Source organism: Oncorhynchus masou, chromosome 32 (assembly GCF_036934945.1).
Source record: "Oncorhynchus masou masou isolate Uvic2021 chromosome 32, UVic_Omas_1.1, whole genome shotgun sequence".
Taxonomy (NCBI): Eukaryota; Metazoa; Chordata; class Actinopteri; order Salmoniformes; family Salmonidae; genus Oncorhynchus; species Oncorhynchus masou.
Window position 1 is genome coordinate 92,733,274 of NC_088243.1, and position 18,356 is coordinate 92,751,629.

At 48.2% G+C, this 18,356-nt stretch overlaps 1 protein-coding gene across 1 annotated transcript in view; it reads right to left on the bottom strand.

Annotated features, from left to right (window-relative positions):
- Positions 1 to 9,439: 9,439 nt before the first annotated feature.
- LOC135526802 (endoplasmic reticulum-Golgi intermediate compartment protein 1) overlaps positions 9,440 to 18,356 on the bottom strand; it is an 87,005-nt gene continuing 78,088 nt past the window's right edge. The window contains exons 9-10 of the mRNA XM_064955468.1: positions 16,825 to 16,947; positions 9,440 to 11,643 (exon numbers count right to left, since the gene is read on the bottom strand). Of these exons, the coding sequence (XP_064811540.1) occupies positions 11,536 to 11,643; positions 16,825 to 16,947 (231 nt within the window). The 3' untranslated portion in view covers positions 9,440 to 11,535. The remainder of the gene's footprint in view (positions 11,644 to 16,824; positions 16,948 to 18,356) is intronic.

Here is an 18,356-nt window from a genome sequence, read left to right on the forward strand (position 1 = left end):
TCTCTCTCTCTCTCTCTCTCTCTCTCTCTCTCTCTCTCTCTCTCTCTCTCTCTCTCTCTCTGTCTCTCTGTCTCTCTCTCTCTCTCTCTCTCTCTCTCTCTCTCTCTCTCTCTCTCTCTCTCTCTCTCTCTCTCTCTCTCTCTCTCTCCATGCTGGGAGTGATTGGTGCATGCTCTGGAATTGTTTGAGTGAAGGAGTGCGTGTGTTGTGGAGAGTTAGATTTTCACAACTTTCTTTAGGTTTGCTATTTCTTGGTGGTATTTATTTGGTTTTCTTCTGTGCATGATTAAGGTTATTATTTTTGTTGTGGTAGAATTAAGTATTTTGTTTTTCGTATCGAAATTACCCTGATTTTGGCGGGGATGGCAGCCCGATTGGGGATGCCGTCCCTGTCACTTCGGCACGGCTTTAGGTGTGTTACTGAAGCTGCTGTCACGGTGGAGGAATTTCTGGTTGCCGTAGGAGAGAAGGTAGGCTATGAGAATATTGCTTATGCATCCCGGATGAATAAAGCTGTGGTGGTATTTCTTAAAGAAGAGAGTCTGGTTGATCGTATGGTTGAGCATGGTGTACTTCTTAAAGAAGAGTGTCTGGTTGATCGTATGGTTGAGCATGGTGTATTTCTTAAAGAAGAGTGTCTGGTTGATCGTATGGTTGAGCATGGTGTACTTCTTAAAGAAGAGTGTCTGGTTGATCGTATGGTAGAGCATGGTGTATTTCTTAAAGAAGAGTATCTGGTTGATCGTATGGTTGAGCATGGTGTATTTCTTAAAGAAGAGTATCTGGTTGATCATATGGTTGAGCATGGTGTATTTCTTAAAGAAGAGTATCTGGTTGATCGTATGGTTGAGCATGGTGTATTTCTTAAAGAAGAGGGAAGGGGAGGGAAGTTCGCCAGTTCAATTAAGGTTGTCCCGTTGGGTTGCAAACACCCGGCGTTGAAACAGGTAATGTCATTTCGGCGACAGGTATTTATGTTTTTGGACTCACCGGAGCAGACTTTAGAGTTATCGTTTAAAGAGTCAGTATGACAATAGAATGTATATGGCTTATGCTAGTACGGGTAGTCAACGGTGTTTTGAGTGTGGGGATGTTGGTCACAAGCGACAACGCCTGGGCCCGCTGATGTAGAGAGAGGTGGTCATCGTAACGTCTGGGCCCGCTGATGTAGGGAGAGGTGGTCATCGTAACGTCTGGGCCCGCTGATGTAGGGAGAGGTGGTCATCGTAACGCCTGGGCCCGCTGATGTAGGGAGAGGTGGTCATCGTAACGCCTGGGCCCGCTGATGTAGGGAGAGGTGGTCATCGTAACGCCTGGGCCCGCTGATGTAGGAAGAGGTGGTCATCGTAACGCCTGGGCCCGCTGATGTAGGGAGAGGTGGTCATCGTAACGCCTGGGCCCGCTGATGTAGGGAGAGGTGGTCATCGTAACGTCTGGGTCCGCTGATGTAGGGAGAGGTGGTCATCGTAACGCCTGGGCCCACTGATGTAGGGAGAGGTGGTCATCTTAACGCCTGGGCCCACTGATGTAGGGAGAGGTGGTCATCTTAACGCCTGGGCCCGCTGATGTAGGGAGAGGTGGTCATCGTAACGCCTGGGCCCGCTGATGTAGGGAGAGGTGGTCATCGTAACGCCTGGGCCCGCTGATGTAGGGAGAGGTGGTGATCGTAACGCCTGGGCCCGCTGATGTAGGGAGAGGTGGTCATCGTAACGCCTGGGCCCGCTGATGTAGGGAGAGGTGGTCATCGTAACGCCTGGGCCCGCTGATGTAGGGAGAGGTGGTCATCGTAACGCCTGGGCCCGCTGATGTAGGGAGAGGTGGTCATCGTAACGCCTGGGCCCGCGGATGTAGGGAGAGGTGGTCATCGTAACGCCTGGACCCACTGATGTAGAGAGAGGTGGTCATCGTAACGCCTGGGCCCGCTGATGTAGGGAGAGGTGGTCATCGTAACGCCTGGGCCCGCTGATGTAGGGAGAGGTGGTCATCGTAACGCCTGGGCCCGCTGATGTAGGGAGAGGTGGTCATCGTAACGCCTGGGCCCGCTGATGTAGGGAGAGGTGGTCATCGTAACGCCTGGGCCCGCTGATGTAGGGAGAGGTGGTCATCGCGACGCCTGGGCCCGCTGATGTAGGGAGAGGTGGTCATCGTAACGCCTGGGCCCGCTGATGTAGGGAGAGGTGGTCACCGTAACGCCTGGGCCCGCTGATGTAGGGAGAGGTGGTCACCGTAACGCCTGGGCCCGCTGATGTAGGGAGAGGTGGTCATCGTAACGCCTGGGCCCGCTGATGTAGGGAGAGTTGGTCATCGTAACGCCTGGGCCCGCTGATGTAGGGAGAGGTGGTCATCGTAACGCCTGGGCCCGCTGATGTAGGGAGAGGTGGTCATCGTAACGCCTGGACCCACTGATGTAGAGAGAGGTGGTCATCGTAACGCCTGGGCCCACTGATGTAGGGAGAGGTGGTCATCGTAACGCCTGGGCCCACTGATGTAGGGAGAGGTGGTCATCGTAACGCCTGGGCCCACTGATGTAGGGAGAGGTGGTCATCGTAACGCCTGGGCCCACTGATGTAGGGAGAGGTGGTCATCTTAACGCCTGGGTCCACTGATGTAGGGAGAGGTGGTCATCTTAACGCCTGGGCCCACTGATGTAGGGAGAGGTGGTCCTCGTAACGCCTGGGCCCACTGATGTAGGGAGAGGTGGTCATCGTAACGCCTTGGCCCGCTGATGTAGGGAGAGGTGGTCCTCGTAACGCCTGGGCCCGCTGATGTAGGGAGAGGTGAGCCGACAGCGGTAGAGCTGCCACAAGCACCTGTTGCTGAGGAACAAGTTATCCGTGTTGAGGGCACGGGGTTGCAACTTGTATTAGAAGGAAATGTTATGTTACAGAAAAGTATTGCTGTAGAAGGTAAGGATGTATCTGAAGAGCAAGTTCCTCAGACTGGTGAGCAGGTGCCCAGTATGAGTGCTGGGGTAAAGGAGGGGGTTCATGTGGAGCTAGGCTCCTAGGTAGTGAAGGAGATGCCCACTACGAGTGCTGGGGTTCATGTAGAGCTAGGCCCTCAGGTAGTGGAGGAGATGCCCACTACGAGTGCTGGGTTTCATGTGGAGCTAGGCTCCCAGGTAGTGGAGGAGATGCCCACTATGAGTGCTGGGTTTCATGTGGAGCTAGGCTCCCAGGTAGTGGAGGAGATGCCCACTATGAGTACTGGGGTTCATGTGGAGCTAGGCTCCCAGGTAGTGGAGGAGATGCCCACCACGAGTAATGGGGTACAGGAGGGGGTTCATGTGGAGCTAGGCTCCCAGGTAGTGGAGGAGATGCCCACTACGAGTGCTGGGGTTCATGTAGAGCTAGGCTCCCAGGTAGTGGAGGAGATGCCCACTACGAGTGCTGGGGTTCATGTAGAGCTAGGCTCCCAGGTAGTGGAGGAGATGCCCACTACGAGTGCTGGGGTTCATGTAGAGCTAGGCTCCCAGGTAGTGGAGGAGATGCCCACTACGAGTGCTGGGGTTCATGTAGAACTAGGCTCCCAGGTAGTGGAGGAGATGCCCACTACGAGTGCTGGGGTTCATGTAGAGCTAGGCTCCCAGGTAGTGGAGGAGATGCCCACTACGAGTGCTGGGGTTCATGTAGAGCTAGGCTCCCAGGTAGTGGAGGAGATGCCCACTACGAGTGCTGGGGTTCATGTGGAGCTAGGCTCCCAGGTAGTGGAGGAGATGCCCACTACGAGTGCTGGGGTTCATGTGGAGCTAGGCTCCCAGGTAGTGGAGGAGATTCCCACTATGAGTAGTGATGTTCAGGTGGGGCTCGTCTCCCAGGTAGTGGAGGAGATGCTTGGTACGAGTGATGGGATGCAAGTGGGGAGTGTTGAAAGGGATGTGGTAGAGGGGAGTCAGTTGTCTGTGGCCTCAGCTGAGGATCAGGAGAAGGATATGGAGATCTCTTCAGATATGACAGCTGCTGGTGAGGACTCAGTTTATGATCTAGAGGAGGTAAATGAGTTTCTGGATCAGACTTTTGGGAAATCTGTCAAATTGGCAGATTATTTTGACGTTGATAAGTTTGTGAGGTCAGCTGTGATGTTACAGAAGGCGGTGGGGTTAGACCAGCTGAGTGAGAAGAAGCCGTTTCACTTGAGGAAATTTGTTACTGCTGTTGCTGCAGCAAAAGGTGGTGGGAAATGTAGTCAGGCTAAGAGAAGAAAAAATAATAATGATGATGATCATGATTCATAGGGTGTCTTTTTTCTCCTTGGTTTCTCTGTGGTTTCTTCTGCTTTTCTTTTCTCTTTTCTACATGGAGGGACTAAGGGAGGTTCTCTCTGTATTAATGGGGGAAGGGACAGGAATAAGAGGGCTTGGGTATTAGAAGTAATAAAACAGAAAAGACTTCATGTAGTTTTCCTACAGGAGACACATAGTGATGAGACGAATGAGGTTGACTGGGGTATGTGGTGGGAGGGGCAGCATGTAATCAGTCATGGTACTAATTTCAGTGCTGGGGTGGCCATCTTGTTTTCCTCAGGCTTAGGGGCGACTGTGGTATCTACAACAGAGTACAACAGAGATTGTCAAGGGACGGGATTTATTGGTCCAGGCGGATGTTGTTGTTTTTTGTATGTTAATGCTCCTAATGAGGGTATTGCGGTTTTTGATCAAATAAAGGAAACCTTAAGACAGTGTGAACAAGATGGGTGTATGGTTTTAGGGGGGGGGGACTGGAACTGTACAGTGGATTTTACTGTTGATCGCACCGCTGAAGAACCTCACCTGCGGTCAGCTACCTGCCTGTCTGGTCTATTGACTGAGTTTGAGCTTTCTGATGTGTGGAGTCAGGAATGCGAAAGTTAGGCAGAACACATGGCTAAAAGGTAATGAAGGTGGTGTCAGTGCAGCAAGGTTAGACAGGTTGTATGTTTCTGATCACTACTGTAGTAGGGTGGGAAGGTTAGACAGGTTGTATGTATCTGATCACTACTGTAGTAGTTAATGAAGGTTAGACAGGTTGTATGTATCTGATCACTACTGTAGTAGGGTTGGAAGGTTAGACAGGTTGTATGTATCTGATCACTACTGTAGTAGGGTGGGAAGGTTAGACAGGTTGTATGTATCTGATCACTACTGTAGTAGGGTTGGAAGGTGTGCCATTACTCCTGTGGGTTTCTCTGATCATCATATTGTTACTGTTGATATTCACTTGTCCTGTCCACGAAGGTCATCACCTTACTGGTATTTTAATGTTCAATTGTTACATGATGTCATGTTTTGTGACAGGTTTTTGTTGTTTTGGGGAAAATGGAGGGTTATAAAGGGGAATTTTGAGTCCTTGAGACAATGGTGGGAGGTTGGGAAGGACCGAAATACAAGTATTTTGTCAACAGTATACTGCTCTGTCTCAAATTGAAGTTAAAGAGACTATCAAGGCCCTTGAACAGGACATTAAGTATATTGAATTGAAGCTGCTCACTCAGAACGACCCTGGACCAGTCATGAACTTACAGGACAAGAGACATGAACTGAGGTCGTTTCTGCATGAAAGAGTGAAGGGTGCCTTGATTAGGTCTCGTTTCGCTTCCCTCAAGGATATGGATGCTCCTAGTGCTTTTTTTTTTAAACCTAGGACAGTCGACGTTTCAAAGAAAACAGATGGTCTGCCTTCGTCTCCCTGATGGGAAGGTGACCACTAATGATATTGAAATGCGTCAACATGCCGTGGATTTCTACTCGTCCCTTTATAAAGCGGAGGATTGTGACTCTCTGTGTACTGAACAGTTGTTACATGGTCTTCCTCAATTGGGCCCTGAGCAGAGAGTCGCATTGGACCCTGACATGACTCTGCAGGAGCCACATTACTCCACAGCAGTGATGCAGCTCTCAACAGGTCCCTGGCATCGATGGTTTACCTTCTGAGTTCTAGAAGCACTTTTGGGGGTCTATTGGGGAGGATTTTTATGAAGTGCTGTGTGAATCTTTTCATGAGGGTTCTCTTCCTGTATCCTGTCAACGTGCGGTGCTTTCACTGTTGCCAAAAAAGGGGGATTTGGCTCTCATAAAAAATTGGAGACCTGTTGCTTTGCTGTGCCCAGAATACAACATTGTTTCGAAATGTCTCTCAAACAGGTTGAAAGAGTATCTGGGAGTGTTGATCCACAAGGACCAGTCCTACTGTGTACCTGATCGCTCTATTGTTGACAACTTGTTTCTGATAAGAGATGTTTTAGACATTTGTAAACTGTCTGATGTAAATGTGGGTTTACTTTCGTTGGATCAGGAGAAGGCTTTTGATCGTGTGGACCACCAGTACTTGTTTAAAACAATGAAAGCCTTTGGGTTTGGGGATGTTTTTCTGTCTTGGGTGAATGTACTGTATGCTGGAGCCTCGTGTATGGTGAAGGTGGGGAGTGGTTTAAGTTGCCCCATCCTTGTCCAAAGGGGCATCAGGCAGGGATGCCCAATTTCAGGGCAGTTATATAGTCTGGCGATTGAACCAATGCTTTGTTTTTTAAGAGCGAAGCTTACTGCTTTCTCTGTGCCAGGTATAATGAAGGGTCCCACGATAGCACTGTCTGTGTATGCAGATGACGTGATAGTTTTTATTACAGGGGGTGAGGATGTTAAGGTTCTCTCAAACAATTTAAAGGTGTATGAGGGGGCCTCCTCAGCTAGAGTCAATTGGGGAAAGAGTGAAGCGCTGTGGGCAGGTCAGCTTCAGATGGGGTCCACTCCACGGTTACCAGGGGAGCTTCAGATGGGGTCCACTCCACGGTTACCAGGTCAGCTTCAGATGGGGTCCACTCCACGGTTACCAGGGGAGCTTCAGATGGGGTCCTCTCCACGGTTACCAGGGGAGCTTCAGATGGGGTCCTCTCCACGGTTACCAGGGGGGCTTCAGACGGGGTCCTCTCCACGGTTACCAGGGGGGCTTCAGATGGGGTCCACTCCAAGGTTACCAGGGGGGCTTCAGATGGGGTCCACTCCAAGGTTACCAAGGGGGCTTCAGATGGGGTCCACTCCATGGTTACCAGGGGGCTTCAGATGGGGTCCACTCCAAGGTTACCAGGGGGGCTTCAGATGGGGTCCACTCCATGGTTACCAGGGGGGCTCCAGATGGGGTCCACTCCAAGGTTACCAGGGGGGCGTCAGACGGGGTCCACTCCAAGGTTACCAGGGGGGCTTCAGATGGGGTCCACTCCAAGGTTACCAGGGGGGCTTCAGATGGGGTCCACTCCACGGTTACCAGGGGGGCTTCAGATGGGGTCCACTCCATGGTTACCAGGGGGGCTTCAGATGGGGTCCACTCCATGGTTACCAGGGGGGCTTCAGACAGGGTCCACTCCACGGTTACCAGGGGGGCTTCAGATGGGGTCCTCTCCATGGTTACCAGGTCAGCTTCAGATGGGGTCCACTCCATGGTTACCAGGGGGGCTTCAGATGGGGTCAACACCACTCAACTGCCTATTGATAAGAGGACAGCTGACCTCCAATGGAGGATAATACATGGAGCTATAGCCAACAACATGGATGTCAGAAGGTGAATTCACCAATTTGTAAGTCGCTCTGGATAAGAGCGTCTGCTAAATGACTTAAATGTAAATGTAAATGTAAACATGCATCTGGTACACCTGGCTCCTACTGTTGAGGAGGGGTGTCCATTCTGTGCTGAGTCTGAATCTCTGGCACATCTGTTTTTACTGTGTCCCAGGTTGTTTGGGATGATTGAACTGATCACTGATTGGTTCTCAACGTTGGGAGAGGTTTTCTCTTCCCAACTGTATATATTTGGGCCAAAGTACAGGTTCAGTCAAAAGGGTGTAGTTGTGTTGCTTAATGTTGTGTTAGAGGGGCAGCAAAATTAGCAATATGGAAGACCCGAAAGAACAGTATTCGGGGACAGGGGTCTGTGGATGTGGTGGGAATGCTGGAGGGAATGTTGGCAGCAAGACTAAGGGTTGAGTTTTCCTATTATAAACTTGTCAACAACATCGATCTGTTTTTGAGTATATGGGGTATTCAGAGGCTGTTGTGTTTAGTTACTGTGTAGGAGGAATTGGAGTTGTGTTTTTAATTGATGTGTAACTGTGGTTTTGTATGAGTATTTATTGTGTGGTGGGCCCCCAGACCCAATAAAGAGTATTTAAAACTCTCTCTCTCCTAACCAGACGCTCTCTCTCCTAACCAGACGCTCTCTCTCCTAACCAGACGCTCTCTCTCCTAACCAGACGCTCTCTCTCCTAACCAGACGCTCTCTCTCCTAACCAGACGCTCTCTCTCCTAACCAGACGCTCTCTCTCCTAACCAGACGCTTTCTCTCCTAACCAGACGCTCTCTCCTAACCAGACGCTCTCTCCTAACCAGACGCTCTCTCGCCTGACCAAACGCTCTTGGTCCATATTTCAACAGTCAGCAGAGTGGAACAACAGAATTACAATGAACTTAAATTCAACGGGTGGAACGTTCCCACAGAAATGTAGCAAATCCAACAAATGACAACATACGATTGTATTAAAAAAAAATCTAATAAATAAAAAAGATTGCGTCAGTTTTTTGCAACATATTTTCATGTCGTTTTGCTTGGAATGTTCCAGGCCCATTGAGGGAGGACAGCAAGTTACGGGATCATCACAAAATCATCGTCTCTGAAGAAAGGAGATAGACTAGTCAGAGGAAGTAGGAACTGGAACACCGTGGTTGAGGTCAGAGGTGGTTGGTAGTCATGAGGAAGTAGGAACTGGAACACCGTGGTTGAGGTCAGAGGTGGTTGGTTGTCATGAGGAAGTAGGAACTGGAACACCGTGGATGAGGTCAGAGGTGGTTGGTTGTCATGAGGAAGTAGGAACTGGAACACCGCGGATGAGGTCAGAGGTGGTTGGTTGTCATGAGGAAGTAGGAACTGGAACACCGCGGATGAGGTCAGAGGTGGTTGGTTGTCATGAGGAAGTAGGAACTGGAACACCGCGGATGAGGTCAGAGGTGGTTGGTTGTCATGAGGAAGTAGGAACTGGAACACCGTGGATGAGGTCAGAGGTGGTTGGTTGTCATGAGGAAGTAGGAACTGGAACACCGTGGATGAGGTCAGAGGTGGTTGGTTGTCATGAGGTAGTAGGAACTGGAACACCGCGGATGAGGTCAGAGGTGGTTGGTTGTCATGAGGTAGTAGGAACTGGAACACCGCGGATGAGGTCAGAGGTGGTTGGTTGTCATGAGGAAGTAGGAACTGGAACACCGTGGATGAGGTCAGAGGTGGTTGGTTGTCATGAGGTAGTAGGAACTGGAACACCGCGGATGAGGTCAGAGGTGGTTGGTTGTCATGAGGTAGTAGGAACTGGAACACTGCGGATGAGGTCAGAGGTGGTTGGTTGTCATGAGGAAGTAGGAACTGGAACACCGCGGATGAGGTCAGAGGTGGTTGGTTGTCATGAGGAAGTAGGAACTGGAACACCGTGGTTGCTAAAGTAACTTTACTGGTTGTTGCACACATCATCTGCTTCTTTCATGACAGGAAAATGTCTGACCTAGTCGAGTAATACCAGTTTTAAAGACTTCTATTTATCAATGGCTTTCATCAGTTGTCATGGTAGTGATGAGAACATTGATAAAGAACATCTTGACGGCACCCTATTCCTTGTGTAGTGCACTACATTTGATGAGCGCCCTATGGGCCCTGGTCTAAAAGTCATGCACTACATGGGCAATAGGGTGACATTTGGGATATAGCCCTTATAACTACACAGTTCCCTCCCTTCCCACAGAAACCCTGTAACAACGTCAAACGGATAATACCGATTGTTATCAATTACAAATCAAAAGAATACACACGTTTACATTCAGAAAAACAGAAGGAACAAAGAAAATACTATTACTTTTTGGCAAAAACATAAAGACGTACAAATCCTTTGAACATTTTCAGAAAGTAGATAAAACCAAAAACAACTTCATAACAAATGGATTTGACACAAGAACACTGAACAGAAAGTACGGTCAGTCACAATGGATTTAGGAAACATTCTATAAAAAAGGAGAGTGGGCGGGGCAGGGCAGTAAACATTGACCACGTTGTAGTTCTAGAACCAAGACCAGTTCTACAACCAAGACCAGTTCTACAACCAAAACCAGCTCTAGAACCAAAACCAGTTCTACAACCAAGACCAGCTCTACAACCAAGACCAGCTCTAGAACCAAGACCAGCTCTAGAACCAAGACCAGCTCTAGAACCAAGACCAGCTCTACAACCAAGACCAACTCTAGAACCATGACCAGCTCTAGAACCATGACCAGTTCTAGAACAAAGACTAGTTCTAGAACCAAGACTAGCTCTAGAACCAAGACTAGCTCTAGAACCAAGACAAGCTCTAGAACCAAGACTAGTTCTAGAACCAAGACTAGTTCTAGAGTTGGTCCATTATTCAGTCAATACCGTAATAGATTCAGCATTCTGAAATTGTTTTTATTTTTTTATTTTACCTTTATTTTACTTGGCAAGTCAGTTAAGAACAAATTCTTATATTCAATGACGGCCTAGGAACAGTGGGTTAACTGCCTGTTCAGGGGCAGAACGACAGATTTGTACCTTGTCAGCTTTGGGATTCGAACTTGCCACCTTGCGGTTACTAGTCCAACGCTCTAACCACTAGGCTACCCATGATAATAAGAAAAGCCTGGTTCAGTCAACATTGAGATGAGAAACCAAACGACCCAGAAAGCTGAACACTGTTGATTTGAGAGACATACTGTATGACATGGGCTTTAAACCTAAGGCACAATTGATTCTTTATATTTCCAATGGCTTGATGTGACAGTGTGATTCATTCTACAATACAATCATAAATACAGTATTGTTACAATGTGGTATTTTACACCTGCAAAAGACAGTATATATATTCACTTCATGTCACAAAGTACAAAATATTATGTAAAAAAAAAAAACATTTGAAAGTAACATGACAAAAAAATTGGATTCATAGTGCACTATTTATGAGGCTCCAAAAGAAGTGCACTATTTATGAGGCTCCAAAAGTAGTGCACTATTTATGAGGCTCCAAAAGAAGTGCACTATTTATGAGGCTCCAAAAGAAGTGCACTATTTATGAGGCTCCAAAAGAAGTGCACTATAAAAGGGTAAATGGTGCCATTTGAAAACAATCAGTTAACCATCCATCCTGTTGTCATCTGGGGAAATATACTGCCAGTCTCTGGGTGCATCTCAATAGTCTGGAGTCGCTTCCTCGACTCGTCTCCTTTCCTTCCTCTGCTCTGATAGATGAAGGAATGTAAGGCTCAGTTGGTAGAGCATGGCACTTGTAACGACAGGATGGTGGGATCGATTCACGCTGGGGCCACCCGTAAAGAAAAATGTGTAACATGACTAAGTCGCTTAGGAAACAACCGTCAGCTAAATGGTATATATTATTATTCTAGCAGGTGAAGGAGAGGAAGCCGGCAGACTATTGAGATACACCCTTCTGGATGTTAGAAATACGTTTTATGAGGGCGTAGTGACACGTAGTGATGCGTCCTCGGGACAGCGTAGTGATATGTCCTCAGGACATCTTTCCTATCTGGATCTTCTTCCAGGCCTCGGAGGCTGTGAATATACAGGAGTCTATGATGCCTGCTACCGTGAACGTCCCCCCGATGATAGCACAGATCTGGAGGGGAGAGGGGGGGACAGGTCAGGGGTTAGGATGAATCAGGATGTAGACATGAGGCTAGGGTTGTGGTTGTGGTTGAGGCTAGGGTTGTGGATGAGGCTAGGGTTAGGGTTGTAGTTGAGGCTAGGGTTAGGGTTGTAGTTGAGGCTAGGGTTAGGGTTGTAGTTGAGGCTAGGGTTAGGGTTGTAGTTGAGGCTAGGGTTAGGGTTGTGGTTGAGGCTAGGGTTAGGGTTGTGGTTGAGGCTAGGGTTAGGGTTGTGGTTGAGGCTAGGGTTAGGGTTGTAGTTGAGGCTAGGGTTAGGGTTGTGGTTTTGGCTAGGGTTAGGGTTGTGGTTTTGGCTAGGGTTAGGGTTGTGGTTGAAGCTAGGGTTGTAGTTGAATCTAGGGTTAGGGTTGTGGTTGAAGCTAGGGTTGTAGTTGAGTCTAGGGTTAGGGTTGTGGTTGTGGTTGAGGCTAGGGTTGTGGATGAGGCTAGGGTTAGGGTTGTAGTTGAGACTAGGGTTAGGGTTGTAGTTGAGGCTAGGGTTAGGGTTGTAGTTGAGGCTAGGGTTAGGGTTGTAGTTGAGGCTAGGGTTAGGGTTGTGGTTGAGGCTAGGGTTAGGGTTGTGGTTGAAGCTAGGGTTAGGGTTGTGGTTGAGGCTAGGGTTAGGGTTGTAGTTGAGGCTAGGGTTAGGGTTGTAGTTGAGGCTAGGGTTAGGGTTGTAGTTGAGGCTAGGGTTAGGGTTGTAGTTGAGGCTAGGGTTAGGGTTGTGGTTGAAGCTAGGGTTAGGGTTGTAGTTGAGGCTAGCGTTGTAGTTGAGGCTAGCATTGTGGTTGAGGCTAAGATTGTAGTTGAAACTAGGGTTAGGGTTGAAGTTGAAGCTAGGGTTGTGGTTGAGGCTAGGGTTGTGGTTGAGGCTAGGGTTGTGGTTGAGGCTAGGGTTGTAGTTGAGGCTAGGGTTAGGGTTGAGGCTAGGGTTGTAGTTGAGGCTAGCATTGTGGTTGAGGCTAAGATTGTAGTTGAAACTAGGGTTAGGGTTGAAGTTGAAGGTAGGGTTGTGGTTGAGGCTAGGGTTGTGGTTGAGGCTAGGGTTGTGGTTGAGGCTAGGGTTGTAGTTGAGGCTAGGGTTAGGGTTGTAGTTGAAGCTAGGGTTGTGGTTGAGGCTAGGGTTGTGGTTGAGGCTAGGGTTGTAGTTGAGGCTAGCATTGTGGTTGAGGCTAAGATTGTAGTTGAAACTAGGGTTAGGGTTGAAGTTGAAGCTAGGGTTGTGGTTGAGGCTAGGGTTGTGGTTGAGGCTAGGGTTGTGGTTGAGGCTAGGGTTGTAGTTGAGCCTAGGGTTAGGGTTGTAGTTGAAGCTAGGGTTGTGGTTGAGGCTAGAGTTGTGGTTGAGGCTAGGGTTGTAGTTGAGGCTAGCATTGTGGTTGAGGCTAAGATTGTAGTTGAAACTAGGGTTAGGGTTGAAGTTGAAGCTAGGGTTGTGGTTGAGGCTAGGGTTGTGGTTGAGGCTAGGGTTGTGGTTGAGGCTAGGGTTGTAGTTGAGGCTAGGGTTAGGGTTGTAGTTGAAGCTAGGGTTGTGGTTGAGGCTAGGGTTGTGGTTGAGGCTAGGGTTGTGGTTGAGGCTAGGGTTAGGGTTGAGGCTAGGGTTAGGGTTGTAGTTGAGGCTAGGGATGTAGTTGAGGCTAGGGTTAGGGTTGTAGTTGAAGCTAGGGTTGTCGTTGAGGTTAGGGTTGTAGTTGAAGCTAGGGTTAAGGTTGTAGTTGAGGCTAGGGTTAGGGTTGTCGTTGAGACTAGGGTTGTCGTTGAGGTTAGGGTTGTAGTTGAAGCTAGGGTTAGGGTTGTAGTTGAAGCTAGGGTTGTAGTTGAGGCTAGGGTTAGGGTTGTAATTGAGGCTAGGGTTAGGGTTGTAGTTGAGGCTAGGATTAGGGTTGTGGTTGAAGCTAGGGTTGTAGTTGAGTCTAGGGTTAGGGTTGTGGTTGAGGCTAGGGTTAGGGTTGTAGTTGAGACTAGGGTTAGGGTTGTAGTTGAGGCTAGGGTTAGGGTTGTAGTTGAGGCTAGGGTTAGGGTTGTGGTTGAGGCTAGGGTTAGGGTTGTGGTTGAAGCTAGGGTTGTAGTTGAGTCTAGGGTTAGGGTTGTGGTTAAGGCTAGGGTTAGGGTTGTAGTTGAGGCTAGGGTTAGGGTTGTAGTTGAGGCTAGGGTTAGGGTTGTAGTTGAGAATAGGGTTAGGGTTGTAGTTGAGGCTAGGGTTAGGGTTGTAGTTGAGGCTAGCATTGTAGTTGAGGCTAGCATTGTGGTTGAGGCTAAGATTGTAGTTGAAACTAGGGTTAGGGTTGAAGTTGAAGCTAGGGTTGTGGTTGAGGCTAGGGTTGTGGTTGAGGCTAGGGTTGTGGTTGAGGCTAGGGTTAGGGTTGAGGCTAGGGTTGTAGTTGAGGCTAGCATTGTGGTTGAGGCTAAGATTGTAGTTGAAACTAGGGTTAGGGTTGAAGTTGAAGGTAGGGTTGTGGTTGAGGCTAGGGTTGTGGTTGAGGCTAGGGTTGTGGTTGAGGCTAGGGTTGTAGTTGAGGCTAGGGTTAGGGTTGTAGTTGAAGCTAGGGTTGTGGTTGAGGCTAGGGTTGTGGTTGAGGCTAGGGTTGTAGTTGAGGCTAGCATTGTGGTTGAGGCTAAGATTGTAGTTGAAACTAGGGTTAGGGTTGAAGTTGAAGCTAGGGTTGTGGTTGAGGCTAGGGTTGTGGTTGAGGCTAGGGTTGTGGTTGAGGCTAGGGTTGTAGTTGAGGCTAGGGTTAGGGTTGTAGTTGAAGCTAGGGTTGTGGTTGAGGCTAGGGTTGTGGTTGAGGCTAGGGTTGTAGTTGAGGCTAGCATTGTGGTTGAGGCTAAGATTGTAGTTGAAACTAGGGTTAGGGTTGAAGTTGAAGCTAGGGTTGTGGTTGAGGCTAGGGTTGTGGTTGAGGCTAGGGTTGTGGTTGAGGCTAGGGTTGTAGTTGAGGCTAGGGTTAGGGTTGTAGTTGAAGCTAGGGTTGTGGTTGAGGCTAGGGTTGTGGTTGAGACTAGGGTTGTAGTTGAGGCTAGCATTGTGGTTGAGGCTAAGATTGTAGTTGAAACTAGGGTTAGGGTTGAAGTTGAAGCTAGGGTTGTGGTTGAGGCTAGGGTTGTGGTTGAGGCTAGGGTTGTGGTTGAAACTAGGGTTAGGGTTGAAGTTGAAGCTAGGGTTGTGGTTGAGGCTAGGGTTGTGGTTGAGGCTAGGGTTGTGGTTGAGGCTAGGGTTGTAGTTGAGGCTAGGGTTAGGGTTGTAGTTGAAGCTAGGGTTGTGGTTGAGGCTAGGGTTGTGGTTGAGGCTAGGGTTGTGGTTGAGGCTAGGGTTAGGGTTGTAGTTGAGGCTAGGGATGTAGTTGAGACTAGGGTTAGGGTTGTAGTTGAAGCTAGGGTTGTCGTTGAGGTTAGGGTTGTAGTTGAAGCTAGGGTTAAGGTTGTAGTTGAGGCTAGGGTTAGGGTTGTCGTTGAGACTAGGGTTGTCGTTGAGGTTAGGGTTGTAGTTGAAGCTAGGGTTAGGGTTGTAGTTGAGGCTAGGGTTGTAGTTGAGGCTAGGGTTAGGGTTGTAATTGAGGCTAGGGTTAGGGTTGTGGTTGAGGCTAGGATTAGGGTTGTGGTTGAAGCTAGGGTTGTAGTTGAGTCTAGGGTTAGGGTTGTGGTTGAGGCTAGGGTTAGGGTTGTAGTTGAGGCTAGGGTTAGGGTTGTAGTTGAGGCTAGGGTTAGGGTTGTAGTTGAGGCTAGGGTTAGGGTTGTGGTTGAAGCTAGGGTTAGGGTTGTGGTTGAGGCTAGCGTTGTAGTTGAGGCTAGCATTGTGGTTGAGGCTAAGATTGTAGTTGAAACTAGGGTTAGGGTTGAAGTTGAAGCTAGGGTTGTGGTTGAGGCTAGGGTTGTGGTTGAGGCTAGGGTTGTAGTTGAGGCTAGGGTTAGGGTTGTAGTTGAAGCTAGGGTTGTGGTTGAGGCTAGGGTTGTGGTTGAGGCTAGGGTTGTGGTTGAGGCTAGGGTTAGGGTTGTAGTTGAGGCTAGGGATGTAGTTGAGGCTAGGGTTAGGGTTGTAGTTGAAGCTAGGGTTAAGGTTGTAGTTGAGGCTAGGGTTAGGGTTGTGGTTGAAGCTAGGGTTAGGGTTGTGGTTGAGGCTAGTGTTGTAGTTGAGGCTAGCATTGTGGTTGAGGCTAAGATTGTAGTTGAAACTAGGGTTAGGGTTGAAGTTGAAGCTAGGGTTGTGGTTGAGGCTAGGGTTGTGGTTGAAGCTAGGGTTGTGGTTGAGGCTAGGGTTGTAGTTGAAGCTAGGGTTGTGGTTGAGGCTAGGGTTGTGGTTGAGGCTAGGGTTGTGGTTGAGGCTAGGGTTAGGGTTGTAGTTGAGGCTAGGGATGTAGTTGAGGCTAGGGTTAGGGTTGTGGTTGAGGCTAGTGTTGTAGTTGAGGCTAGCATTGTGGTTGAGGCTAAGATTGTAGTTGAAACTAGGGTTAGGGTTGAAGTTGAAGCTAGGGTTGTGGTTGAGGCTAGGGTTGTGGTTGAAGCTAGGGTTGTGGTTGAGGCTAGGGTTGTAGTTGAGGCTAGGGTTGTGGTTGAGGCTAGGGTTGTGGTTGAGGCTAGGGTTAGGGTTGTAGTTGAGGCTAGGGATGTAGTTGAGGCTAGGGTTAGGGTTGTAGTTGAAGCTAGGGTTAAGGTTGTAGTTGAGACTAGGGTTAGGGTTGTCGATGAGACTAGGGTTGTCGTTGAGGTTAGGGTTGTAGTTGAAGCTAGGGTTAGGGTTGTAGTTGAAGCTAGGGTTGTAGTTGAGGCTAGGGTTAGGGTTGTAATTGAGGCTAGGGTTAGGGTTGTAGTTGAGGCTAGGGTTAGGGTTTTGGTTGAAGCTACGGTTAGGGTTGTAGTTGAGTCTAGGAGAAGGAGTTAGCGGTTAGGGTAACATACCGTAGTTATGAACCGGTAGAGGAGTTAGCGGTTAGGGTAACTTACCGTAGTTATGAACCGGTAGAGGGGTTAGCGGTTAGGGTAACTTACCGTAGTTATGAACCGGTAGAGGGGTTAGCGGTTAGGGTAACTTACCGTAGTTATGTACCGGTAGAGGGGTTAGCGGTTAGGGTAACATACCGTAGTTATGAACCGGTAAAGGGGTTAGCGGTTAGGGTAACATACCGTAGTTATGTACCGGTAGAGGGGTTAGGGTAACATACCGTAGTTATGAACCGGTAGAGGGGTTGTCTCTTCTCTGTGTACTTCACTGTGATTGGACTGAGGTCATAGCGGTACCAGATAGCTGGGATAATCCTTCCTGTGTGGCTATAGGCTACGTACTCCTGCAGAGGGGCGGGACAAAGAGACATAACATATGTTTATAATATGTCATGTTATTATTGGCGGTGTACTGCTGCAGGGGCGGGACAAAGAGACATAACATTATAATATGTCATATTATTGGCTGTGTACTGCTGCAGGGGCGGGACAAAGAGACATAACATTATAATATGTCATATTATTGGTTGTGTACTGCTGCAGGGGCGGGACAAAGAGACATAACATTATAATATGTCATATTATTGGCTGTGTACTGCTGCAGGGGCGGGACAAAGAGACATAACATAATATGTCATATTATTGGCTGTGTACTGCTGCAGGGGCGGGACAAAGAGACATAACATTATAATATGTCATATTATTGGCTGTGTACTGCTGCAGGGGCGGGACAAAGAGACATAACATTATAATACGTCATATTATTGGCTGTGTACTGCTGCAGGGGCGGGACAAAGAGACATAACATTATAATATGTCATATTATTGGTTGTGTACTGCTGCAGGGGCGGGACAAAGAGACATAACATTATAATATGTCATATTATTGGCTGTGTACTGCTGCAGGGGCGGGACAAAGAGACATAACATTATAATATGTCATATTATTGGCTGTGTACTGCTGCAGGGGTGGGACAAAGAGACATAACATTATAATATGTCATATTATTGGCTGTGTACTGCTGCAGGGGCGGGACAAAGAGACATAACATTATAATATGTCATATTATTGGCTGTGTACTGCTGCAGGGGCGGGACAGAGAAAATACGTTGCAACATACTAGTTGTGTAGCATGGCGTTTTTATCTTTAATGTTACATTTCAAACGGTTGTTGTTTTTGACTAATGCCCACTTGAAAAGTCCAGAGATAAAAAAATATATATTTCTCACGTGCGCCGAATACAACAGGTGTAGTAGACCTCACAGTGAAATGCTGAATACAACAGGTGTAGTAGACCTCACAGTGAAATGCCGAATACAACAGGTGTAGTAGACCTCACAGTGAAATGCTGAATACAACATGTGTAGTAGACCTCACAGTGAAATGCTGAATACAACAGGTGTAGTAGACCTCACAGTGAAATGCTGAATACAACAGGTGTAGACCTCACAGTGAAATGCTGAATACAACAGGTGTAGTAGACCTTACAGTGAAATGCTGAATACAACAGGTGTAGACCTCACAGTGAAATGCTGAATACAACAGGTGTAGTAGACCTCACAGTGAAATGCTGAATACAACAGGTGTAGACCTCACAGTGAAATGCTGAATACAACAGGTGTAGTAGACCTTACAGTGAAATGCTGAATACAACAGGTGTAGTAGACCTCACAGTGAAATGCTGAATACAACAGGTGTAGTAGACCTCACAGTGAAATGCCGAATACAACAGGTGTAGTAGACCTCACAGT